This window comes from Rhinichthys klamathensis, unplaced genomic scaffold, assembly GCF_029890125.1.
Source record: "Rhinichthys klamathensis goyatoka isolate OS25496 unplaced genomic scaffold, OSU_Roscu_1.1 h1tg000037l_1, whole genome shotgun sequence".
In the NCBI taxonomy this organism is placed as follows: domain Eukaryota; kingdom Metazoa; phylum Chordata; class Actinopteri; order Cypriniformes; family Leuciscidae; genus Rhinichthys; species Rhinichthys klamathensis.
Genome location: NW_026606585.1, coordinates 275,103 through 293,005, shown reverse-complemented (window position 1 = coordinate 293,005; position 17,903 = coordinate 275,103). Strand labels below are relative to the sequence as shown.

General features: G+C 36.7%; 3 protein-coding genes across 4 annotated transcripts; 1 reads left to right on the top strand and 2 right to left on the bottom strand.

Moving 5' to 3' along the window:
- The first annotated feature begins 881 nt into the window (after positions 1 to 881).
- On the top strand, positions 882 to 4,068 carry apobec2b (apolipoprotein B mRNA editing enzyme, catalytic polypeptide-like 2b). Its single transcript, XM_056246400.1, has 2 exons — positions 882 to 1,359; positions 3,511 to 4,068. Exons 1-2 carry the CDS (start codon positions 1,073 to 1,075, stop codon positions 4,043 to 4,045), a joined length of 822 nt encoding a protein of 273 aa, XP_056102375.1. The 5' UTR covers positions 882 to 1,072; the 3' UTR covers positions 4,046 to 4,068.
- A 1,167-nt stretch (positions 4,069 to 5,235) lies between these two features.
- Positions 5,236 to 9,379, bottom strand: oard1 (O-acyl-ADP-ribose deacylase 1). 2 transcript variants are annotated; one of them, XM_056246399.1, is made up of 6 exons: positions 9,318 to 9,379; positions 9,053 to 9,126; positions 6,390 to 6,558; positions 6,234 to 6,292; positions 5,973 to 6,085; positions 5,236 to 5,731 (listed from the first exon to the last, which is right to left on the bottom strand). In XM_056246399.1, exons 2-6 carry the CDS (start codon positions 9,074 to 9,076, stop codon positions 5,629 to 5,631), a joined length of 468 nt encoding a protein of 155 aa, XP_056102374.1. In that variant the 5' UTR covers positions 9,077 to 9,126; positions 9,318 to 9,379; the 3' UTR covers positions 5,236 to 5,628. The 2 variants fall into 2 exon arrangements, with proteins under 2 accessions (XP_056102374.1, XP_056102373.1); XM_056246398.1 differs by having other exon boundaries at positions 9,053 to 9,122; positions 9,318 to 9,361.
- A 1,471-nt stretch (positions 9,380 to 10,850) lies between these two features.
- On the bottom strand, positions 10,851 to 12,366 carry guca1b (guanylate cyclase activator 1B). Its single transcript, XM_056246397.1, has 4 exons — positions 12,000 to 12,366; positions 11,654 to 11,803; positions 11,230 to 11,344; positions 10,851 to 11,089 (listed from the first exon to the last, which is right to left on the bottom strand). The coding sequence occupies exons 1-4, from the start codon at positions 12,198 to 12,200 to the stop codon at positions 10,962 to 10,964; spliced, it is 594 nt and encodes a 197-aa protein (XP_056102372.1). The 5' UTR covers positions 12,201 to 12,366; the 3' UTR covers positions 10,851 to 10,961.
- Between the last annotated feature and the right edge of the window lie 5,537 nt (positions 12,367 to 17,903).

Here is a 17,903-nt window from a genome sequence, read left to right as displayed (position 1 = left end):
TGTATATATGCACATTATGTTAGGGATTCGAATGGCATGCTACATTTGCTAAAAATGTGAAGTAGCCTCTATAGCCTAAATCGTCATATCCCATACATAATGCACTGATCTTCCTTTTTTTTTTATTGTGATGGTAATTTATAACATGGAATAACGCCTTCTGTTTTAGTATTTTTTTTAAATAGTAAGCACACAGTGTATACTGTGCAGTATTCAGTAAGTATGCTTAGACTTTCACAGGTTTCCCGGCTCTGGAAGAGGTTCAAGAATGTGTACAAAAGCTGGAAGGGAACTAGTAATGACTCTGGTAGAGTGGGGACATCAGCACTCTGTACAAGAATATAACCTTAAAATACACTGTATTTCAGACCGCAAGGATTATATTTTAGAAAGTGACTCAGTTCCTCCAACACAACTCAAGTATCTGTAAACAATAATGACAGTTTGCCAATGGCTAAGTGAATGCATGCAAAAAAAAAAAAGAAAGTTTTTCAGGGACTGGCCAATGCACTGCTGACCTTTAGACGACCTTGATGTGAGGGTCGTAAGGGCCTAAACTGAACCATGGCATTCACTATGTGAAGAGACTGAGTCATTCTGAACTCTCTGCCAAACTACAGTTATTAATAAACTGCCTGTTGTTGGTGTTTGAACAGCAATAATATCCTGATCAGAAGGGGAGGGAAATGCCTGGTTATATACCTGGTTATATGTCATTGCTCATTACATATTTGAAACTGAGCTGGAAAAAAGGCTAGTTGAAGCACTTGTTGAACAAATGTGTTTGTGGTGTGTTTAAACAATGAATGTATGAAAACCCCCCTCTTCATTATACTTTGGCCTTTTTATAGCATGGAAACAAGAGAGCAGCTGCCCTTTCAGTCTCCCTCCCTTGTGCGTTCTCTGACCAGCTCCTGTTTGTGACAGTGAGTTATCTTTATCTTCATCTTCAACTCTCAGACTTAGGAACATATTCAGCCTGTCATCTCTCTGACTCACACACACACACTGAATCAACAGCGCCTCTCACACGCTCCCATCTAGCAGACTCATTTCATCGCACAGCTAAATCATGGCAGACAAAAAGGACAGCAAGACTCCCAGTAAAGGCAGTGTGGTGAAAAAGAAAGAGAAGAAAGTGGAGAAAGTAGAGAGTAAACCTCAAAAGGAGAAAGAAAAGAACAAGGTTAAAGATGAAAAGATGACAAAGAAGCCGGAGAAGACCCTAGAAAATCAGCAAAAAGATGAGGAGATGCCACAGGGAAATGGGGAGATAGCAGAAGGAGCCAAAGGCCCTGTCAAAGATGAGGAGTTTGAGCTGGAGCCTATGGAGCTGCCTCCATTTGAGATCATTGTAGGGTACGTCAAACATCTTTCACTTATACTAACTGGAACCCATAGTAATAGGCCTATTTCTATCACTCAGTGATATCATTTTAAAATATAGCATTCTGTGCAGAATTCAAATGTGTCCGATAGGTTTGCGCATATGATCCGTGTCTCTGGACCGGAGCAGACTGTGTGCGAGTTGCGGCGGACTTCATTCACCCCAATGAAAAGCATATTTACACTGTCTGAATCGCTCCCTATGCCCTATAGTGGATGGTGAAACCATTCACCATGTAGAAAATAGTAAATGTGTGAACAAGTGACCGCTTTTAAATCATTGATCCATATTGGCGGAAGTGAGAGACTGTAAGTTTTAAATGCTTATATCTTCTAAACACGAATTTTGTCGTTGTTTTGGATCAGACTAGCTTATAGATAACCTTAAGGCTAACATACTCATACTAAAATCATAATAAAAAACTTCAATTTCGATTTAATGGGAACTTTTTTTTTACTACTTTGTGGTACTAAAATGCACCTTTAAGGGGTAGAGTAGCTTTAAAATTCACAACAGCATGTATAAATGTGTGAAATTGTGTGAAAAAAATTGCATTTCATCTAATATCAAGGTAGAAGACTTTTCTCTATACAACATTGTAGATAAACTGTTTCACATTGTATTATACGCTACAGAATGAATGACACCACAATCGATTTTAAGATTACTTCACTTAAAATGCATTTTAACAAATTAAAACTTAATGATAGACTAGAACTTAATGCATGCGTATTTGTCACTCCTCTATAAATAATACTTGGTGGATTATCTCTGACAACAGATACATCTCAAAATCCATCCTTCTTGGTAGCAATGTGAATTAGTCAGACCAATCCAGGGCATTGCTTTAAACCCAGTGATTTTTGGAATATTTTTTTTTCTTTAGGATTTATCTGTGTGCTATTCAGCGCAATCAATTTCTCTTTTTTGTCTTTATGATTTTTCCTGTCCTTGCCACAGACTAGTAGGTGTATCCCTAAACCATGATGCTTTTGGCACTTAATGACTAAGTAGTGGACACCGCCTACTAATTAACCAGTTTCACTATTTCAGCTACACCCACAGTAACAACAGTAGTATAACGTCAAGCATACAGACAATCTGCAATATCCTAAAAGATTTACAGGGCAGAAGAGCTCTGTGACTTCACTAAGTGAGGTCTATAAGGTTTACTGAGCCTAATGTGGAAAAACTTGTGTGACCTGAACAAACCCAGACCTGAAACCACACTGGAATTAATCGCTCATGTTTTAATGGGAACAAATCTCCACAACCATGATCCAACTTAGTGCAAATCCTTCTCTGAAGAGTAGAAGCTGTTAGAGAGGACATGTTTACCATTATGGTCGGTTTTGAAGTTCAATGTTCAGCAAGCACGTTGGTGTGGTGTTTAAGTGGCCATTGACTTTGTCTTGTAGTGTCATAAAAGTTCAGTTTTAGTCTTATCAGACAATCGGTTCTTCTTCCAAATATCACAATTAAACTCTAGATTTTATAAGAATATATTTCAACAAAGAGCTCTATACAAGCCTATTAACTAACCCCCTTTGAGTCAATGTAGTCCTATTAGTGGCCACCCAAGCAGAAACACTTCTTGCCAAAAGTTAATGGATTCTTTTGTTAAACACACCACCTTTTTTTTGTGTGCCTGATTTTGCTGTAAATAAGAGCCAGTCTACAGATTTTGGCCAGTCGGAAATGACAGATTTCACAGAAAATCGCATAGTTTATGAAAGGCACAGACTTGATTTCATCAGTCGGAAAATATGTTTTTGAGAACACGTTTTGATATTTTATAACACGTATTATTTTCATCTGTCATGTGTCTCCTAGCAGCGAGGTGCATGTCTCTACATGAGTAAGTTGCGTTCAGAAGAACTAGTCTAGTAATGTGTGAATCTCAGTCTTGTATGATGCCCAGTTTTTCTCTGTAACCATTTACAAAAGTGTATGATGCCTAGTGTTTTAAAATTGGTTTGTGTGGTGTATTCCAGTTTTCTCACAATGGAATGTGTGAGTTTGTCTTGTTTGCACTAATTGCTGGAATTCTGCTGAAATCAGAAAAGCTTATAAAAATGGTCAGGCATTACTTAAGTCTCCAAATGTCCTCCTTCTTCCCACAGAGACAGAATGAACCCCACCTTCTTCAAGTTCCAGTTTAAAAACGTGGAATATTCTTCCGGGCGCAATAAGACCTTCCTGTGCTACCAGGTAGACATTCAAGGGGGCGCTACAGAGAAAGACGGCCTTCGTGGTTACCTGGAGGATGAGCATAAGGGTTCACACGCTGAAGAGGCCTTCTTTCACCAGGTGCTGGCCTATTACGACAAGTCACTCCAGTACACAGTGACCTGGTACACGTCCTCGAGCCCTTGCGCAGCCTGCGCTGCTAAGCTTATCGAGATCTTGCAAGCACGCAAGTCACTGCGCCTTAATATCCACTGCTCCCGCCTTTTCCAGTGGGAGGAACCAGAGATACAGGCCGGACTTCAGGCGCTAGCTAGGGCGGGATGTAAACTACGCATGATGAGGCCTTTGGATTTTGCGTATGTTTGGTCTACTTTCGTTGAGAACGAGGAAGATAACTTTGCACCATGGGAAGACTGTCAAGATAGCTATGATTATTATGATGAGAAGTTGTGTGATATTTTAAAGTAGGATAAAGAGCCGCTGCTGGCCTATGATTAAGATTGTTTAATACAGCAAATGAACTGCCTTTAAGGAAATTGGTACTTCAAAGCAAATTATTACAATCAACCTGTCATTTTAGCAGTGTTGTTTCTTCTGTCAACACTATTTCTCTTGTAACAACACATGGCTGACTTTACATAAGTTTATAATCCAATTAATGAATACAAACCACACTCTATATAGTCCAGTATATAGTGAGGTATCTCAAATATAAAGGATATCATACATTTAGATTCTTAGAAAAAAATGTGCAAAAAAATTACCTTTAGCTTGTCTCTTAGTCTTTTATCTCTGCACCTTATAAAAGTTCATAGTAATACCTTAAGGGTATGTATTACTACTCTAAGGTACTAAAATTCACCTTTTAGGGGTAGATGAGGTACAAAGTAGCAAAGGAACAAGCTGCTGTTAATATTCCTATTTTATAGAGTCAAATTTCAGGAAAATCTTTAGAAGCCAAACATCTGGGTGTAATGTAAATTCCAAGCATGAAATTGATTATTTTCCAGTTAATTCCAAGTACATTTGCAAACCAAAATATACTTTGCTTTGCTCTAAGCATCATGGTTAAATATTCTAATTTTGTCTAATCTTTTGAAATGGGATAGTGCAAAGTGGTGTAGTGAATAGTCTCCTTGTATGTAATGCAATAAACATGAGTCAATTTCCTATCATGAGCACAATCTAAAGACAGCGGTATAAAGGTATGATGCTTTTCAACGCTGCTTATAATATACTAAAGCAGTGGATCAAAACTGCAGATTTTAGCTGTGTCTCATTTCGAAGGCTACACACACAGGTTACATTTGTTTCCAAAGTAAGAATAACTTTAGTTTTAATAATAGTTGCTTCACTGAAACGATAGAGCCTCGATGATGCCGACTAATGCGACCTTTGGAGGGCATAGCCTCAGAAATGAGTTCAGAACTGCATACTACTCTTCCCAGTTCTGCCATAGAAAGACATGGTAAAAGTAGAATGCTAGTAAGCGGTTCGAATTAAGCAACAACTTTTGAACGTCTCCAGGAACTGCTATACTAAAGAATCAATTGGATTTAAGAATTTCAGAATAATGGTGAAATCATTATTTATGGGTCATTCATTGTGCATTTATATTGTGGTACACTTAATTAGTAATATTTTACTGGAAAAATATGAACTTGAAGACATACTGTAACTTTATTTACAAAATTAAACTATTTCTTCATTTTAAGATTAAAGCAATCCAATAAAACAATAATAATATTTAATTTCATATATATATTTCCCCCCCATTGAGGATCATTTAATCTGGGACAATATTGACAGATTTGAAAAGTAAAATAGTCAGACATGCACCCTCTAGTGGTGCTAAAGAACATCCAAATTCTTAGTGTATATAAATAGAACAGTCTTTTTACAATCTTTAGCACTTATGCAATCCAGAACAAGACTAATAAACACCCACCATACAGCATGTTGTGAAATTCCATTGGAACAAAAAGCAAACCGACGTTGACCATTCTTTAAGAACGGTTAAGGAATAATGTGAGTTTCAGACCTGCTGTGGTCTAGATTGAGTACACAGTGATGGAGATGTTTGTGTCCTGGAAGACTTCTGTAATAATGGAAGACACATTTTCCCATTTCAGTTTATCCAGACCACAGCCAATCCTAGCAAGAGAAAATGACTTTAGTTACTGCAGTCTATTCAGCAGAACAATAAAAAGTAATTTAAAAGAAAAGTTATGCAAATTTGGTATTGAAAAAATTATCAAGCTATATTTGAGCATTGACAACTGCAAAATTATTTTAAATAGTCATTTAGGTAGAATCATATTTAAAATAATTACATTTAAAATCAAAATCTGCATTTAAATTCAAAATAGCGCTATTATTAAACGTGTAAGTTTACCGAGGCATGGATATACTGTTAACGCCATTGGCCAAGCAGTGTTCCCTCATAGACACAAGGCTCTTTCTGAGAATGTCATAGGTGGGTTTTTGGTTGTACTTTTCCTTTGTGACCTAATGCAGGAAAAAGGTGCAAAAGGTCAATTTTGATGAACAAAGAAAGCTTTAAGTCCGGAAAACTCTACTCTCTCATCCTAATTTATTAAGTAAAACATAGAACAGATGTGAATTAAAGTAAAATAAACGCTAAAAGCCATCTTACCAGGTAATACACAAAACGATCAGATCTTTTAAGGACTGCACATTGCCCAGGTTGCTTCTCTACACAAAACAGAAGGCAACATTCTTTGAGAATCAAATGCGTTTGATTTGAGTGTTATATGAAGTGCACTTGTCAGTAATGATAATTCACACTCACTCTGAGCCAGAAGCTCCTCATCTCCACGAAAATGTTTCTTGAAGAGCACAGCGATCCCTGCACCCATGTGGCAGTCTTCACTGATGCAGTGCGCCAGGGCATCGGTGGACGGACAGGTGAACAAATCTCCTCTCATGTGGAGCAGCTTCCATCCTGATCTGCACGGGAGCTGCAACAAATGAGGAAGAACATAAAAGCCTGATTTCACAGACAAGGCTTAGATTAAGCCAGGATTAGACCTTAGTTCAATTAGGACATTTAAGTAACTTTTATAAAAGTGCCATAGAAAAAAAACATTACTGATGTGCATCTTGAGACAAAACAATGGCACTGACATATTTTAAGATAAGTCAGTGCAAGTTGCTTTCAGTTAAAACAGCTCAAACATGCATTTTAGTCTGAAACTAGGCTTAAGCCTTGTCTGTGAAACCTGGCAAACATGACAAAAATTATGGCGTTATTATCCTGTCCAATGTCGAGAGCGCATTATTGTAGCGCGAAAGTACATTAATATTATGCGCGAGCGTGAATCTCTCTGCTCGCGCGCGGAATATGATGTGCCGAGCGTGAATCTCTCTGCTCGCGCGCGGAATATGATGTGCCGAGCGTGAATCTCTCTGCTCGCGCGCGGAATATGATATGCCCAGCGCGAATCTCTCTGCTCGCGCGCGGGAACTGGGCACGTGCTCTCAGATACACTTCTCTTGTAAGAATTCTCTCTCTGCTCGCTGCCTCGCTCAGAGAATATGCCTGCACTTAAAAACGTGTTCAGTGCAATCGCGAATTGCTCCTCTTCCCCAGCTAACAATTGTAGGTTATAAGAACGTTTTCATAACGTTCCCATTAAGTTATAAAAACGTTATTTCTGAATGTTCTAGGGAATTTCAAAAAGTCCAGTTTTTTAGACGTTGTATTAACGTTATTTCTTGGTTATAAGACCGTTCAATTCTCCCGTTATGTAAACGTTGTATTAATGTTATTTCCTGGTTATAATAACGTTAGAACGTTCAATTCTCCCTTTATATAAACGTTGTATTAACGTTCTTGCTTGGTTAACTTATAAGAAGTTATTCACACGTTCAATTCTCCCATTATATAAACGTTCTCTTAATGTTTTTCTAAGATAATGAAAAACGTTTCATTCATAACAAGGTAGCCTATATAATAGGCCTATAGAACCTAAAACAAGAACTTTCAGATTTTAAAATTAAGACAAAAATAAATAAAAAAGACCCATGAATCATGTCTATAATATGTGTAATGTAGTCCACTGAAGTCGAGTTGAATTGAACCCAAGTAGGCCTATAGTTTATTCCAATAAACCGATTTGGGTTGAAGTGACCATATGAAATTAACATGAACATAAACTTGGAAATTGTTGTAAAAATGAGCTATATAAATTAAATTAACTTTAACTTGTGGATGTCATTGGTTGTTTTTGGTCATAATCCTTGTCCTTGTGTTCCCATTGTCTCTTGTCTAGCTTTGTTCCCTGTACCATTGTTGGTGATTCTATGTTTAGTCCAAGTTTATGTTCATGTTAATTTCATATGGTCACTTCAACCCAAATCGGTTTACTGGAATAAACTATAGGCCTACTTGGGTTCAATTCAACTCGACTTCAGTGGACTACATTACACATATTATAGACATGATTCATGGGTCTTTTTTTATTTATTTTAGGTTCTTCATATAGGCTAGGCCTATTATATAGGCTACCTTGTTATATAAAAAACATTAAGAAAGGTTTTAATAATTATTAAAACATTTCTTAATGTTTTTTTTTATTGAATGAAACGTTTTTCATTATCTTAGAAAAACATTAAGAGAAGGTTTATATAATGGGAGAATTGAACGTTTGAATAACGTTCTTATAACATAAAGGGAGAATTGAACGTTCTAACGTTATTATAACCAGGAAATAACATTAATACAACGTTTACATAACGGGAGAATTGAACTTTCTTATAACCAAGAAATAACGTTAATACAACGTCTAAAAACTGGACTTTTTGAAATTCCATAGAACATTCAGAAATAACGTTTTTATAACTTAATGGGAACGTTATGAAAACGTTCTTATAACCTAAAATTGTTAGCTGCGGGGAAGAGGAGCGATTCGCGATTGCACTGAACACGTTTTAAGTGCAGGCATATTCTCTGAGCGAGGCAGCGAGCCCACTCAGCCCAGAGAGAGAATTCTTACAAGAGAAGTGTATCTGAGAGCGCGTGCCCAGTTCCCGCGCGCGAGCAGAGAGATTCACGCTCGGCACATCATATTCCGCGCGCGAGCAGAGAGATTCACGCTCGGCACATCATATTCCGCGCGCGAGCAGAGAGATTCACGCTCGCGCATAATATTAATGTACTTTCGCGCTACAATAATGCGCTCTCGACATTGGACAGGATAATAACGCCATAAAAAATCACTCGTCACCTGACAATGGCATGATACTTTCTATGAATTCAATCTCTTCTGTATTACAGGCAAGTTGAGCCAACACCCAACACATTTAAAACTTGTTTTTATTTTATTTTATTCATTTTGAGGATCATTTCCAAATGCTTTTGCAGGGGTAATCTTTACACAGATTTGAAAAGTAAAACAGTAAGCCAGTAAAAAAAATATAATAATGTCGAATGAAATTAAACATCTGCCGTACCTTCATCCGCGCGATCTTATCCATCTTTGACGTTTGAGCTGGGACTTCACTGTGGGTATTTTCCCACTAACTATCTATTGTTTGTTTTTAACAGAAAATGCAATTAATCATTATTTAAAGTTACAACACATATATATATAAAACAGTGACAACCTACCTTTTACGAAGAACTATAAGGTGTACAAACATAACATGTTCAAGTACTTCGAGATTCCCTGGTTAGATACGTTGTGTGTTGGTTAGAGCTGGTGGTCCGATAACTTACCAAACCAATAAAGCCGAATGTGTGTTCTGTGTCCCTTAAAAAAAACGCAAACACTTGTTTCACTTCACTTTGGCTTCTAGCCAGGTTTAAATTGGTTGAATTGAAAGGCTTGAGTGCCATCTAGCGTCAGGGAGTGCAAGAGCATCCTGTCTATATATCCATTTTAATTCAATAAATATTCATTCATATTTTAAACCCTAAAATGGGCGACGTATCCTGGGGGGGATACAAACATTTGAGAGGCAGGGAAAGTGTAGGTCTAATTTCTTGGTTTCATGTTGAAAGGGTGTTTGTTGAGAATATTTAGATCTTGTGGCTTTGTTCATGCACGGGAAGCATTTAAAAACAACATGGCCACCTGTAGTGGGAAATCTACTTGCCTTCAGATAAAAGTTGATATATTTCACATATTTACTATATTTGGAGGGGATTTACATGTTTAAAAAGTTGTTGTTAAGCGTTAGCTTATTATGTTTGTGTTGAAATTTTATTAATTTAATTTGTACATTTTTCACAATATGTCTGTAAATGTTTGTATCTCCCAGGATATGTGGCCAGTTTGGGGGTAGAAGTATGCGTATTAAATATGATACAGTAGGCTATAATATATTCATAAATAGGCATTATGCTTATTGTTCAACATCATTTTACAAAGAATGTTTAGTTTAAGTAATGAGAGAATAAATGTTTTTAAAATTTGGCTATAATGTTGTAACACGTATTGCCAAACAAGCTTTCTTTTTTCAATGATTTTATACCCTCAAACTGGCGACGTGTCCTGGCCTGGGGGATACAAATATTTAAAAAATCATGAAATTGTATTATTTGTGTCCTAAGAATATGGAAAATTGCAATAAATAAATGTTCTGATTTCTCTTTATGGTCTTGCCATTTTTAGGGTTAAAATACTTACAATACAATTTTATGTTTCTGTAGCACCATTGATATTGAAAAAGTGACAATTGTGTATAATTGACAAATGGTGACAACTGATGACATCCTGGGACTAAAAGTTAATTTGATTGTAACACAACTGACAAAAATGCATGTCACCAAATTTTATCTAATTCAAGCGTGAGCTTGTAAGAAATGAGAAAAAGGTGAAATTAATTCATAGTATATTTAATATATGATTGATGAGTTTTATTTTTGAGAAATGTACAGATGCAAATACTTTTACAATTTTGACCTTCAAGAGACTTTACAATATTCATATATTTACAAACATCAGATATGCCCATTTGTAACTGATGGCTGTTATTTATAAACAGAGTAATATGCTGCAAAAAGTTAAACAAATGCACCTTATCTGCAGAATAATAGATCAATATTTAAAGTGAGCAATCCACAGATCCTAGCAACAAGAACGAAAGAAACAATAAAGAAAACATAAATATATACATGCAGATAAACTGAATTCTGTTGGTGAAAAAATAAACGGGAGACACTATGGTGATATATATATATATATATATATATATATATATATATATATATATATATATATATACTGTATATGGTCTATATATAATTTGTACTGATGACTCAAGATTCACTTTCATGAACCATGACTAAAACTGTAGTTGAGAAACTGCATATGTATATGTCGGTTGGTTTAAAGGGTTGTTTTGGTGATTGTAGAGTTCAGGAGTCGGAGCTGCGGCGTCTCTGTTCATTGATCCAGTCCCCGGGGTTCACGTCCATTTGCAGCATCTTCATGACCCACTTGTCACGTCGCGCCCCGTCAATGAACTCATCCAGAGACAACTCCCCTGTGGACACAGGACAGAAACTCAGCATCAGCTGCTTTAGGCTGCCTTTAAGCACAGGCTATATGTAAAGAAGGAAAAAGAGTTTGGCTATAGCCCTTTAGTGACTGTCTAGAAAAATAATGAATCATAGTTGGTTTTACCATCTCCGTTCTCATCCACTAGCTCAAATATTCGGTCCACCACCTGATCTGGGGTCAGTAGGTTACACTCCTCATCAAGTTCACCATGGCAGGCTTTCTTTAGTCGGTAGATTGACTATAAAAGTAAAGTAAAAGGTGCCTAATTTAATCATAAATGCATAAATGTCTTCTTTACAGTGTTATATCATCTCTGCACACAAATGTCCTGATATCATCTGGATGAATCCCATGTAAACATCTCAGTTGAAAGTGATGAAACCAGTTGTGTAATTGTAATCTCAGTACAAATGCAACCAGAACACATGGTTATGGCTTTCATTCTTTTTTTTCTTAAATCAAGTAAACCGCTGAAGAATTGTAATCTCAACCGTTTAATGTTTAAGTCGGCGTGATTGACAATAGGAAAAGGACATGGGCTGATTACCTCCACAATCTCCTTGAGCTCTGTTTTGTCGATGCAGCCACTCCCATCCTTGTCATACATTTTAAAAGTCCATTTCAGTTTGTGCTCCAACTTTCCTCGCAGCACTAGATTCAAGGCTGCAACGTATTCCAGAAAATCAATAGTGTTGTCCTACGAAAAAATGAATGAGAAAATAGGAATGAACTGTCAAAAATTCTGAGAATTCTAAGAAGTTCATGTAGGATGTATGTATGCATGTATGTAGGAATATATATTATATTTTTAAGTTATTTTTGAGTGTCTACACAGTCTCCTACAGAGTGTTTATGCCTACTTTGTGTAAGGTAACTGAAATTGAATCACTTACCCCATTTTTATCAAAAGCACGGAACATGTTTTCTATGTAATCTGCCGCTTCCTGGTTTCCAGTTACACCGAAGAAGCTCTTGAACTCGTGCATGAAGAGGGTTCCACTCGGACATTCCACCACAAACTTTTTATACCACTCCTGCAGTTCAGCAACATCAATTTCTTTGTCGTCGGAATCCTCACTGAGTCGTTGACCCATCACGAAAAGATGACAATAAAAAACACAAGCTTCTCTGCTGATCACATCTGGCAGTTTCACTTTCCTGGAGTTCTCTCTGATTCAGACATTCCAATAAACCTTTAAGCCCCACAAGATGATGATACAACACTGAATATGTCCGATTTAGGACACAAATGTATATCCCCTTTAAAAATATCAGAAAAAAACTAAAGTTCAAATTGACCAAAGTGTAGAAGAAACCTCAACCTTTCAGCGAAGGTGCTCTACTGGCTTGGGATTCAGCACAAGGACTATTTTGGGTCACATGACGGCAAGAGATTATTCATATCAATCCATGTCTGAATCAATTAGCTTGAAACAAGATCAAGGGCTTTGCTATAATTCAACATTTAGTGCACAGAATATTCCATTCCTCAGTTCCTCAGGTTCAAGGGCTCTCTGAGGGTCTCATGTCTGAACATAAAACACGACCTTCCTATTTTTACCCGTTAAATTAAAATCATTTAGGTTTAAGGCCACAAATTACAAAATAATTCTTCCACTTCCTCACTGAAAATGGAATAGGTGAAAATACATTTAGACAAATTGGTCCCAGCTCTGTGTGTCCAAGAAGGTCTTGCATATACAGTTAAACCAAAATGTATGGTCTGTGGTGTAAAAAGGTCGCATCTGGAATTAAAGAAAAAAAAATGAGGCAAACCATGGTCAGGTCAAAGTGTCTGAACAATTTTTGGTCCCATTTTTTTTTACATTTTACTGGTAGTCCACTGTATGAAGACTGTATGTATTTTTGGGTATAATATGTAACAGTTTACTTTATTTTGCTATCCTCACTGACATAAATGAACTATAGTGTCCTGCACCACTAGTAAAAAAATATCAAAAATGATATCTGGTGTCTGAATATTTTTTGGTTTGACTGAATATTCTATATATTTCAAATAATAAATGTGGTACATTAATAATACGCATTTTTATATTTGGGGTCCCTTGTTTGTCTGAGAGCCTGGATGGGGAGAGGGTCCCTGGATCATGAAACCCCTCCCAGACCGTATCTCTCGATCACTCAAGCCTGTGAATCATTCAGACAATCTGAGTCATAATCCCTTCTACCCTCTGCTCTTACTATTTATAGTTTTTCAAAAATAGGATCTAGAAAAGTCTGGCCTAGTTCATAAGGGTGCTGCATTTTGTCTGGACTCGTTCCACTTCAGACCGCAGTGAAAACTAAAAATCCAAAAAATAAAGGTTCTTCATTGGTTCTTGGTTCGATGATTTACCTTCAGCATCCATGGAACCTTTCCCTTGCACAAAAGGTTCTTTATAGAGGAAAAAGATTCTTCAGATTATTAAAATATTCCTCACACTAAGAATAAATCAAATAAAGTGGTTCCTTTAAGAACTGTTTACTTAAATTTCTTTGGGGAACCTAAAATGTATCTTCTAGACATTGCCACAAAAACCTCCTTTTGGAAACGTCACTTTTCAAGAGTAAATATATCAATAACAAGAAGTCCAATGGCTTAATTTTCAGGTATGGGTGATCAAGATTGCATAACCTTAAAAAAAAGGATTTTATATGTGATATTAAAGGATATAAATGCAACAATGATGCCGGTATGATTTCAATATTATCGTTATATACAGTATGTAGTGAAGTGCCTGTCTTACAATGTTTACAATGCTTTGATGCATTGTACTGCTTAAACACGCACCTGCGTGTCAACATACTCGTCAAAGACAGCCATTTGTGTTCAAGAGCTCGTTTAACAGGCTACAAGGTGTGTGTTTTGTCAGTTCGTGAACTTTAAAGACCTTTTCCAAAATGCTGACTGCATACTTCACGAGGATAAGCTCCTCTGGCCTAGAGGTATCCAGGGCACTCATTGCACAAATAATTACTAATCTCATTGGATTAATTCAGAATACAATAACAAATACGGAGAACTTGTACACTACTCATTATGGGTGGGAAATATGGCAAAAATATCATATCACAATTTTTTTCAGGAAAATCACGATTCAAGATTTTATCACGATTCTTTTTCATGTTGGTTTTACTATTTTGCAAGTGACTGAGCATTACAGCCAAACTAACGTCCCTATTTTAAAAACAAAGCCTTAGAAAGTAACAAAATATATATAAAAAAAGAATGGCAGACATTTAGGCCAAAGTGGCGAAGATAAAAATCTTTGTCATCATTTTCTTAGTTATTAAAAGATAAGAACAAAGATACACATTACATATACACAGCAGATATACTATACAAATGAAATAAACAGTGCTTTATTTTCCAGCTATACAGTAGGGGAATTTAATAGAAGCATTCAAGAAAGAAGGCCAGAACTGCAACCCATAGAATGCACTGTAGAACGATACGATATTTCTTCAAAATCAGATCGAGGAGACATTTTTATTGTTATTAAAAATCCAAATAATGTTTAAGCCTATAAAACTCTTTTACTATTCATTTCAATCATGGATTACTTATATTTTGCTTTTGTGCCATTCACCAGGTGACAAATCTTTGTCAGTGTTATTACAATGCTTTTAGATCTGAATATGATTTAGTGGTTGTAAAGTCATAATAACTCCAAATGAAGCAGTAATCAGGGCTGACTGATGAAGAAATTAGCACTGAGTTCACTTTGAATGTGCTTAATTACAATTACAAGTCATACGTGGATTGTAATATCTTTAGTTTTATTAAACTGCTGAGCTGTGCTGATTTTTATATAACATTATTCATCACTGGTCTAATCTGATATGACACTAAATCAGTTATGACACAAACATGGACAAGAGGAGAAAGCACAAATGTAATTACATTTTTTTTAAAATATATTTCTATAGTTCCACTATACAAAAATAAACAAATACTAACAGATGCCCCTGGGTGTCAGTGTTATAAAGGCTACAGTTTCATACGGTCATTGGTTGGTTGATCGTTTTCTTTTTAGCCTATTTCCTTTAAAACACTTAGTGTTGATTGATTTACACACAAAATATAGACTATTTATAATTGCTAGGATTAAAGACCGTAAAGTCAAAATATTCTTGTGAGGATTTAACATTGGCTATTTATTTAATGCGATTACTAACGTATAAGCAAGCCCCCTCAGAATGAGAGGGCCTGCTTTAACACCGGCATTAGTCAGCGAACTGACCGCGGGTGTCAACATTATGCAATCAAAAAAGACACGGAGAGGAAAGTTATTCATGGCCCTGAATTGAGATTAATGCCTGATCCAGTTGCCAGGGCAGTGAATAAATATTTTCCGTCTCTAATAATCCCACCTCCACAAGCCCCTCGCCCAGAAACACAGCAGGGAACCGAGAGTAATATTTCTGAAGTTACATCTCGCTCCTTTAATCAGAATGAGTAATAATGATCCACAGCACATTCACACTGCGGGGAAATTAAAAAGGAGAAATTAGGATAAGTACTGGCTGCTGCTGTTTAATTGGGGTATCAGCAGTTACCTGAGAACAGATTCAAAGGCTTATTAAAACACTTTACTGTTTACTGTTAATTAATTTTTGATGCAAATGAATTAATTATTTGGCCACGTCCTTCATCTAATTATTTGTGCAGCCTGTTTAAAAAAAAAGAATTTATTATTATTATTATTTTAAATATTAAAGAAAGATATGATGTGGGGAAAAACAAAAGATCAGTGTCTTTTAGACAGCTGCCAGACTACAAAGTCGTAAATCAACCCTAACTGGCGAGGCGAGAAACAAGACATCTTTATTCTCTGTCTTGCCATGAGTTTATAGTGACATTTGAAGATGTTCTGGTTGTGTTCATCCAAAAATTAATGGAAGTGACATTTTGGGCCAATTCTTATCTTTGTTTTGGAAACCAGTCAATAAAGAAAATATAAATCACAATTCATTTGGTCCAGATCACACAGAACGCTTTTGTTTTGTTACACTGAGCCTGTTTAAAAAAATGCAATCTCTCGACTACGTCGTTGCCAGTTGCGACACATCACACATTAGCGACCAGTGTTGGGGTAACGCATTACAAGTAACTAGTAAAGTATTTAAATTTGCAACAAAAGTTCAGCATCGATGTATTTTAAAACGTCTTCGTTTCTTTACACGCCGTCAAATTGACGTTGTACCCTTTCTTCTGCCCAAATGCTCAGAAAAGCTTTGGTATCTTCGACAGACCAGTACAGGCGATTCACCATTTCGAGCAGCGATTATTTTGCGCGATATAAAAAAGTGAAATGTGCATCTTGCTTCAGATCATAACGTTCCCTAACACCGATAAACTCCGCCTTTTACCTTGACCACGCCTCTAGCCCGAGCTGGCCCGCTTTGGCCGTTGGCCCCGAGTAAGCCCCGATCAAGCCCCGGAAGTGACAGTGGAAACGCAACTGGCTCTAATTATAAAATATTTTTTTCTGCCATTAATTATTAATAACCGACATTTTACAGAAATAGCGTTTACAGAATAACATTAAATAGTTGAAATATTGGTAATTCTAGCCTCACGCTCATAGTTTTGATTAGAATACATCACATCCGGTCGACCGGTCGCATACGGTTTAGCCGCAGAAGTTCAGATATTTCAACGGATCCAAAGCTCAAATCGGATACGAATTTTCCGCACACGCATATGATCGGAACTCCCCGCAGCTCCCGTACGACTCTCCATTGGAAATTAATGACTTCCTGTCCAACGGCTGTCGTTTGTCGTGTGCAGTGGAAAGGCGGCTTCAGCCCTGGCCCGGCAGTGGAAACGCGGCTATGCACTACTTGCACAACTACTTCCGCGTTCTACTTGTTACTAGTGATGGGCAGATCGAGGCTTCGTGAAGCAATGAAACAGTTGAACCAAATGGTCCATTTTGTTTCGAGGCTTCGAATCAATCCGACACCCGTCTCCACGGCGACACCTAGTGGTCACTTGCAGGTGTTGATCTGAAACAACCTTGACAAGCCATGAAAATTTGTTTGTTTTTTATTATTGTACTTTTCTAATATGTGAATCTTGCAACCTATAGGCTCCTCACCGTGCATAATGTTATTTTGGTCCTGCAAAATGAATATTAATAAAATAAATCAAGCCACAATGTCTCACTTTTTTACATATTTTTATTCAAAAATATTAATTTCTCTGCTGTGGAAGGACTTAGCCTATACTTCTTTTTTTTACAGATAATTTCTCCAGCCTTTGAAAAAATCCTCTCACAAGGGACACTTGTTGCTGGCATGCAAAGATATTTTTTAGCTAGGACATACAAATGAGGAAAGATTACTGCTCTCTCTTTCCAGTAAGTTAGTGGATCATGAGTTCTGGGCAAATACGCATCGTTGATGTATTTTTTCACTTCCACTGTGGCATCAGCTGTAGCATTGTGTATCATCTGGGTTTGATGGATACGAGTATCAAAAAGTTCCCATAAACTGTCCTGTGTTTCTACTGGATGATGTATTGTTGCAGTAGGCGAGCTGCCGATCACAATTCACACATCTCACTTTATTTGGGGTTTCTAAATGGAAATGCTCCCACACCACAGATGTACGGCATCTCTTCTGGGGAGCCTCCATTTTATCTATCTATCCAAATCTATCTAGATATGTATCTCTAATCTATCTATGTACTTAGATATATGTATCTCTAATCTATCTATGTAATTAGATATATGTATCTACAATCTATCTATGTATTTAGATATGTATAATATGTATCTATAATCTATGTA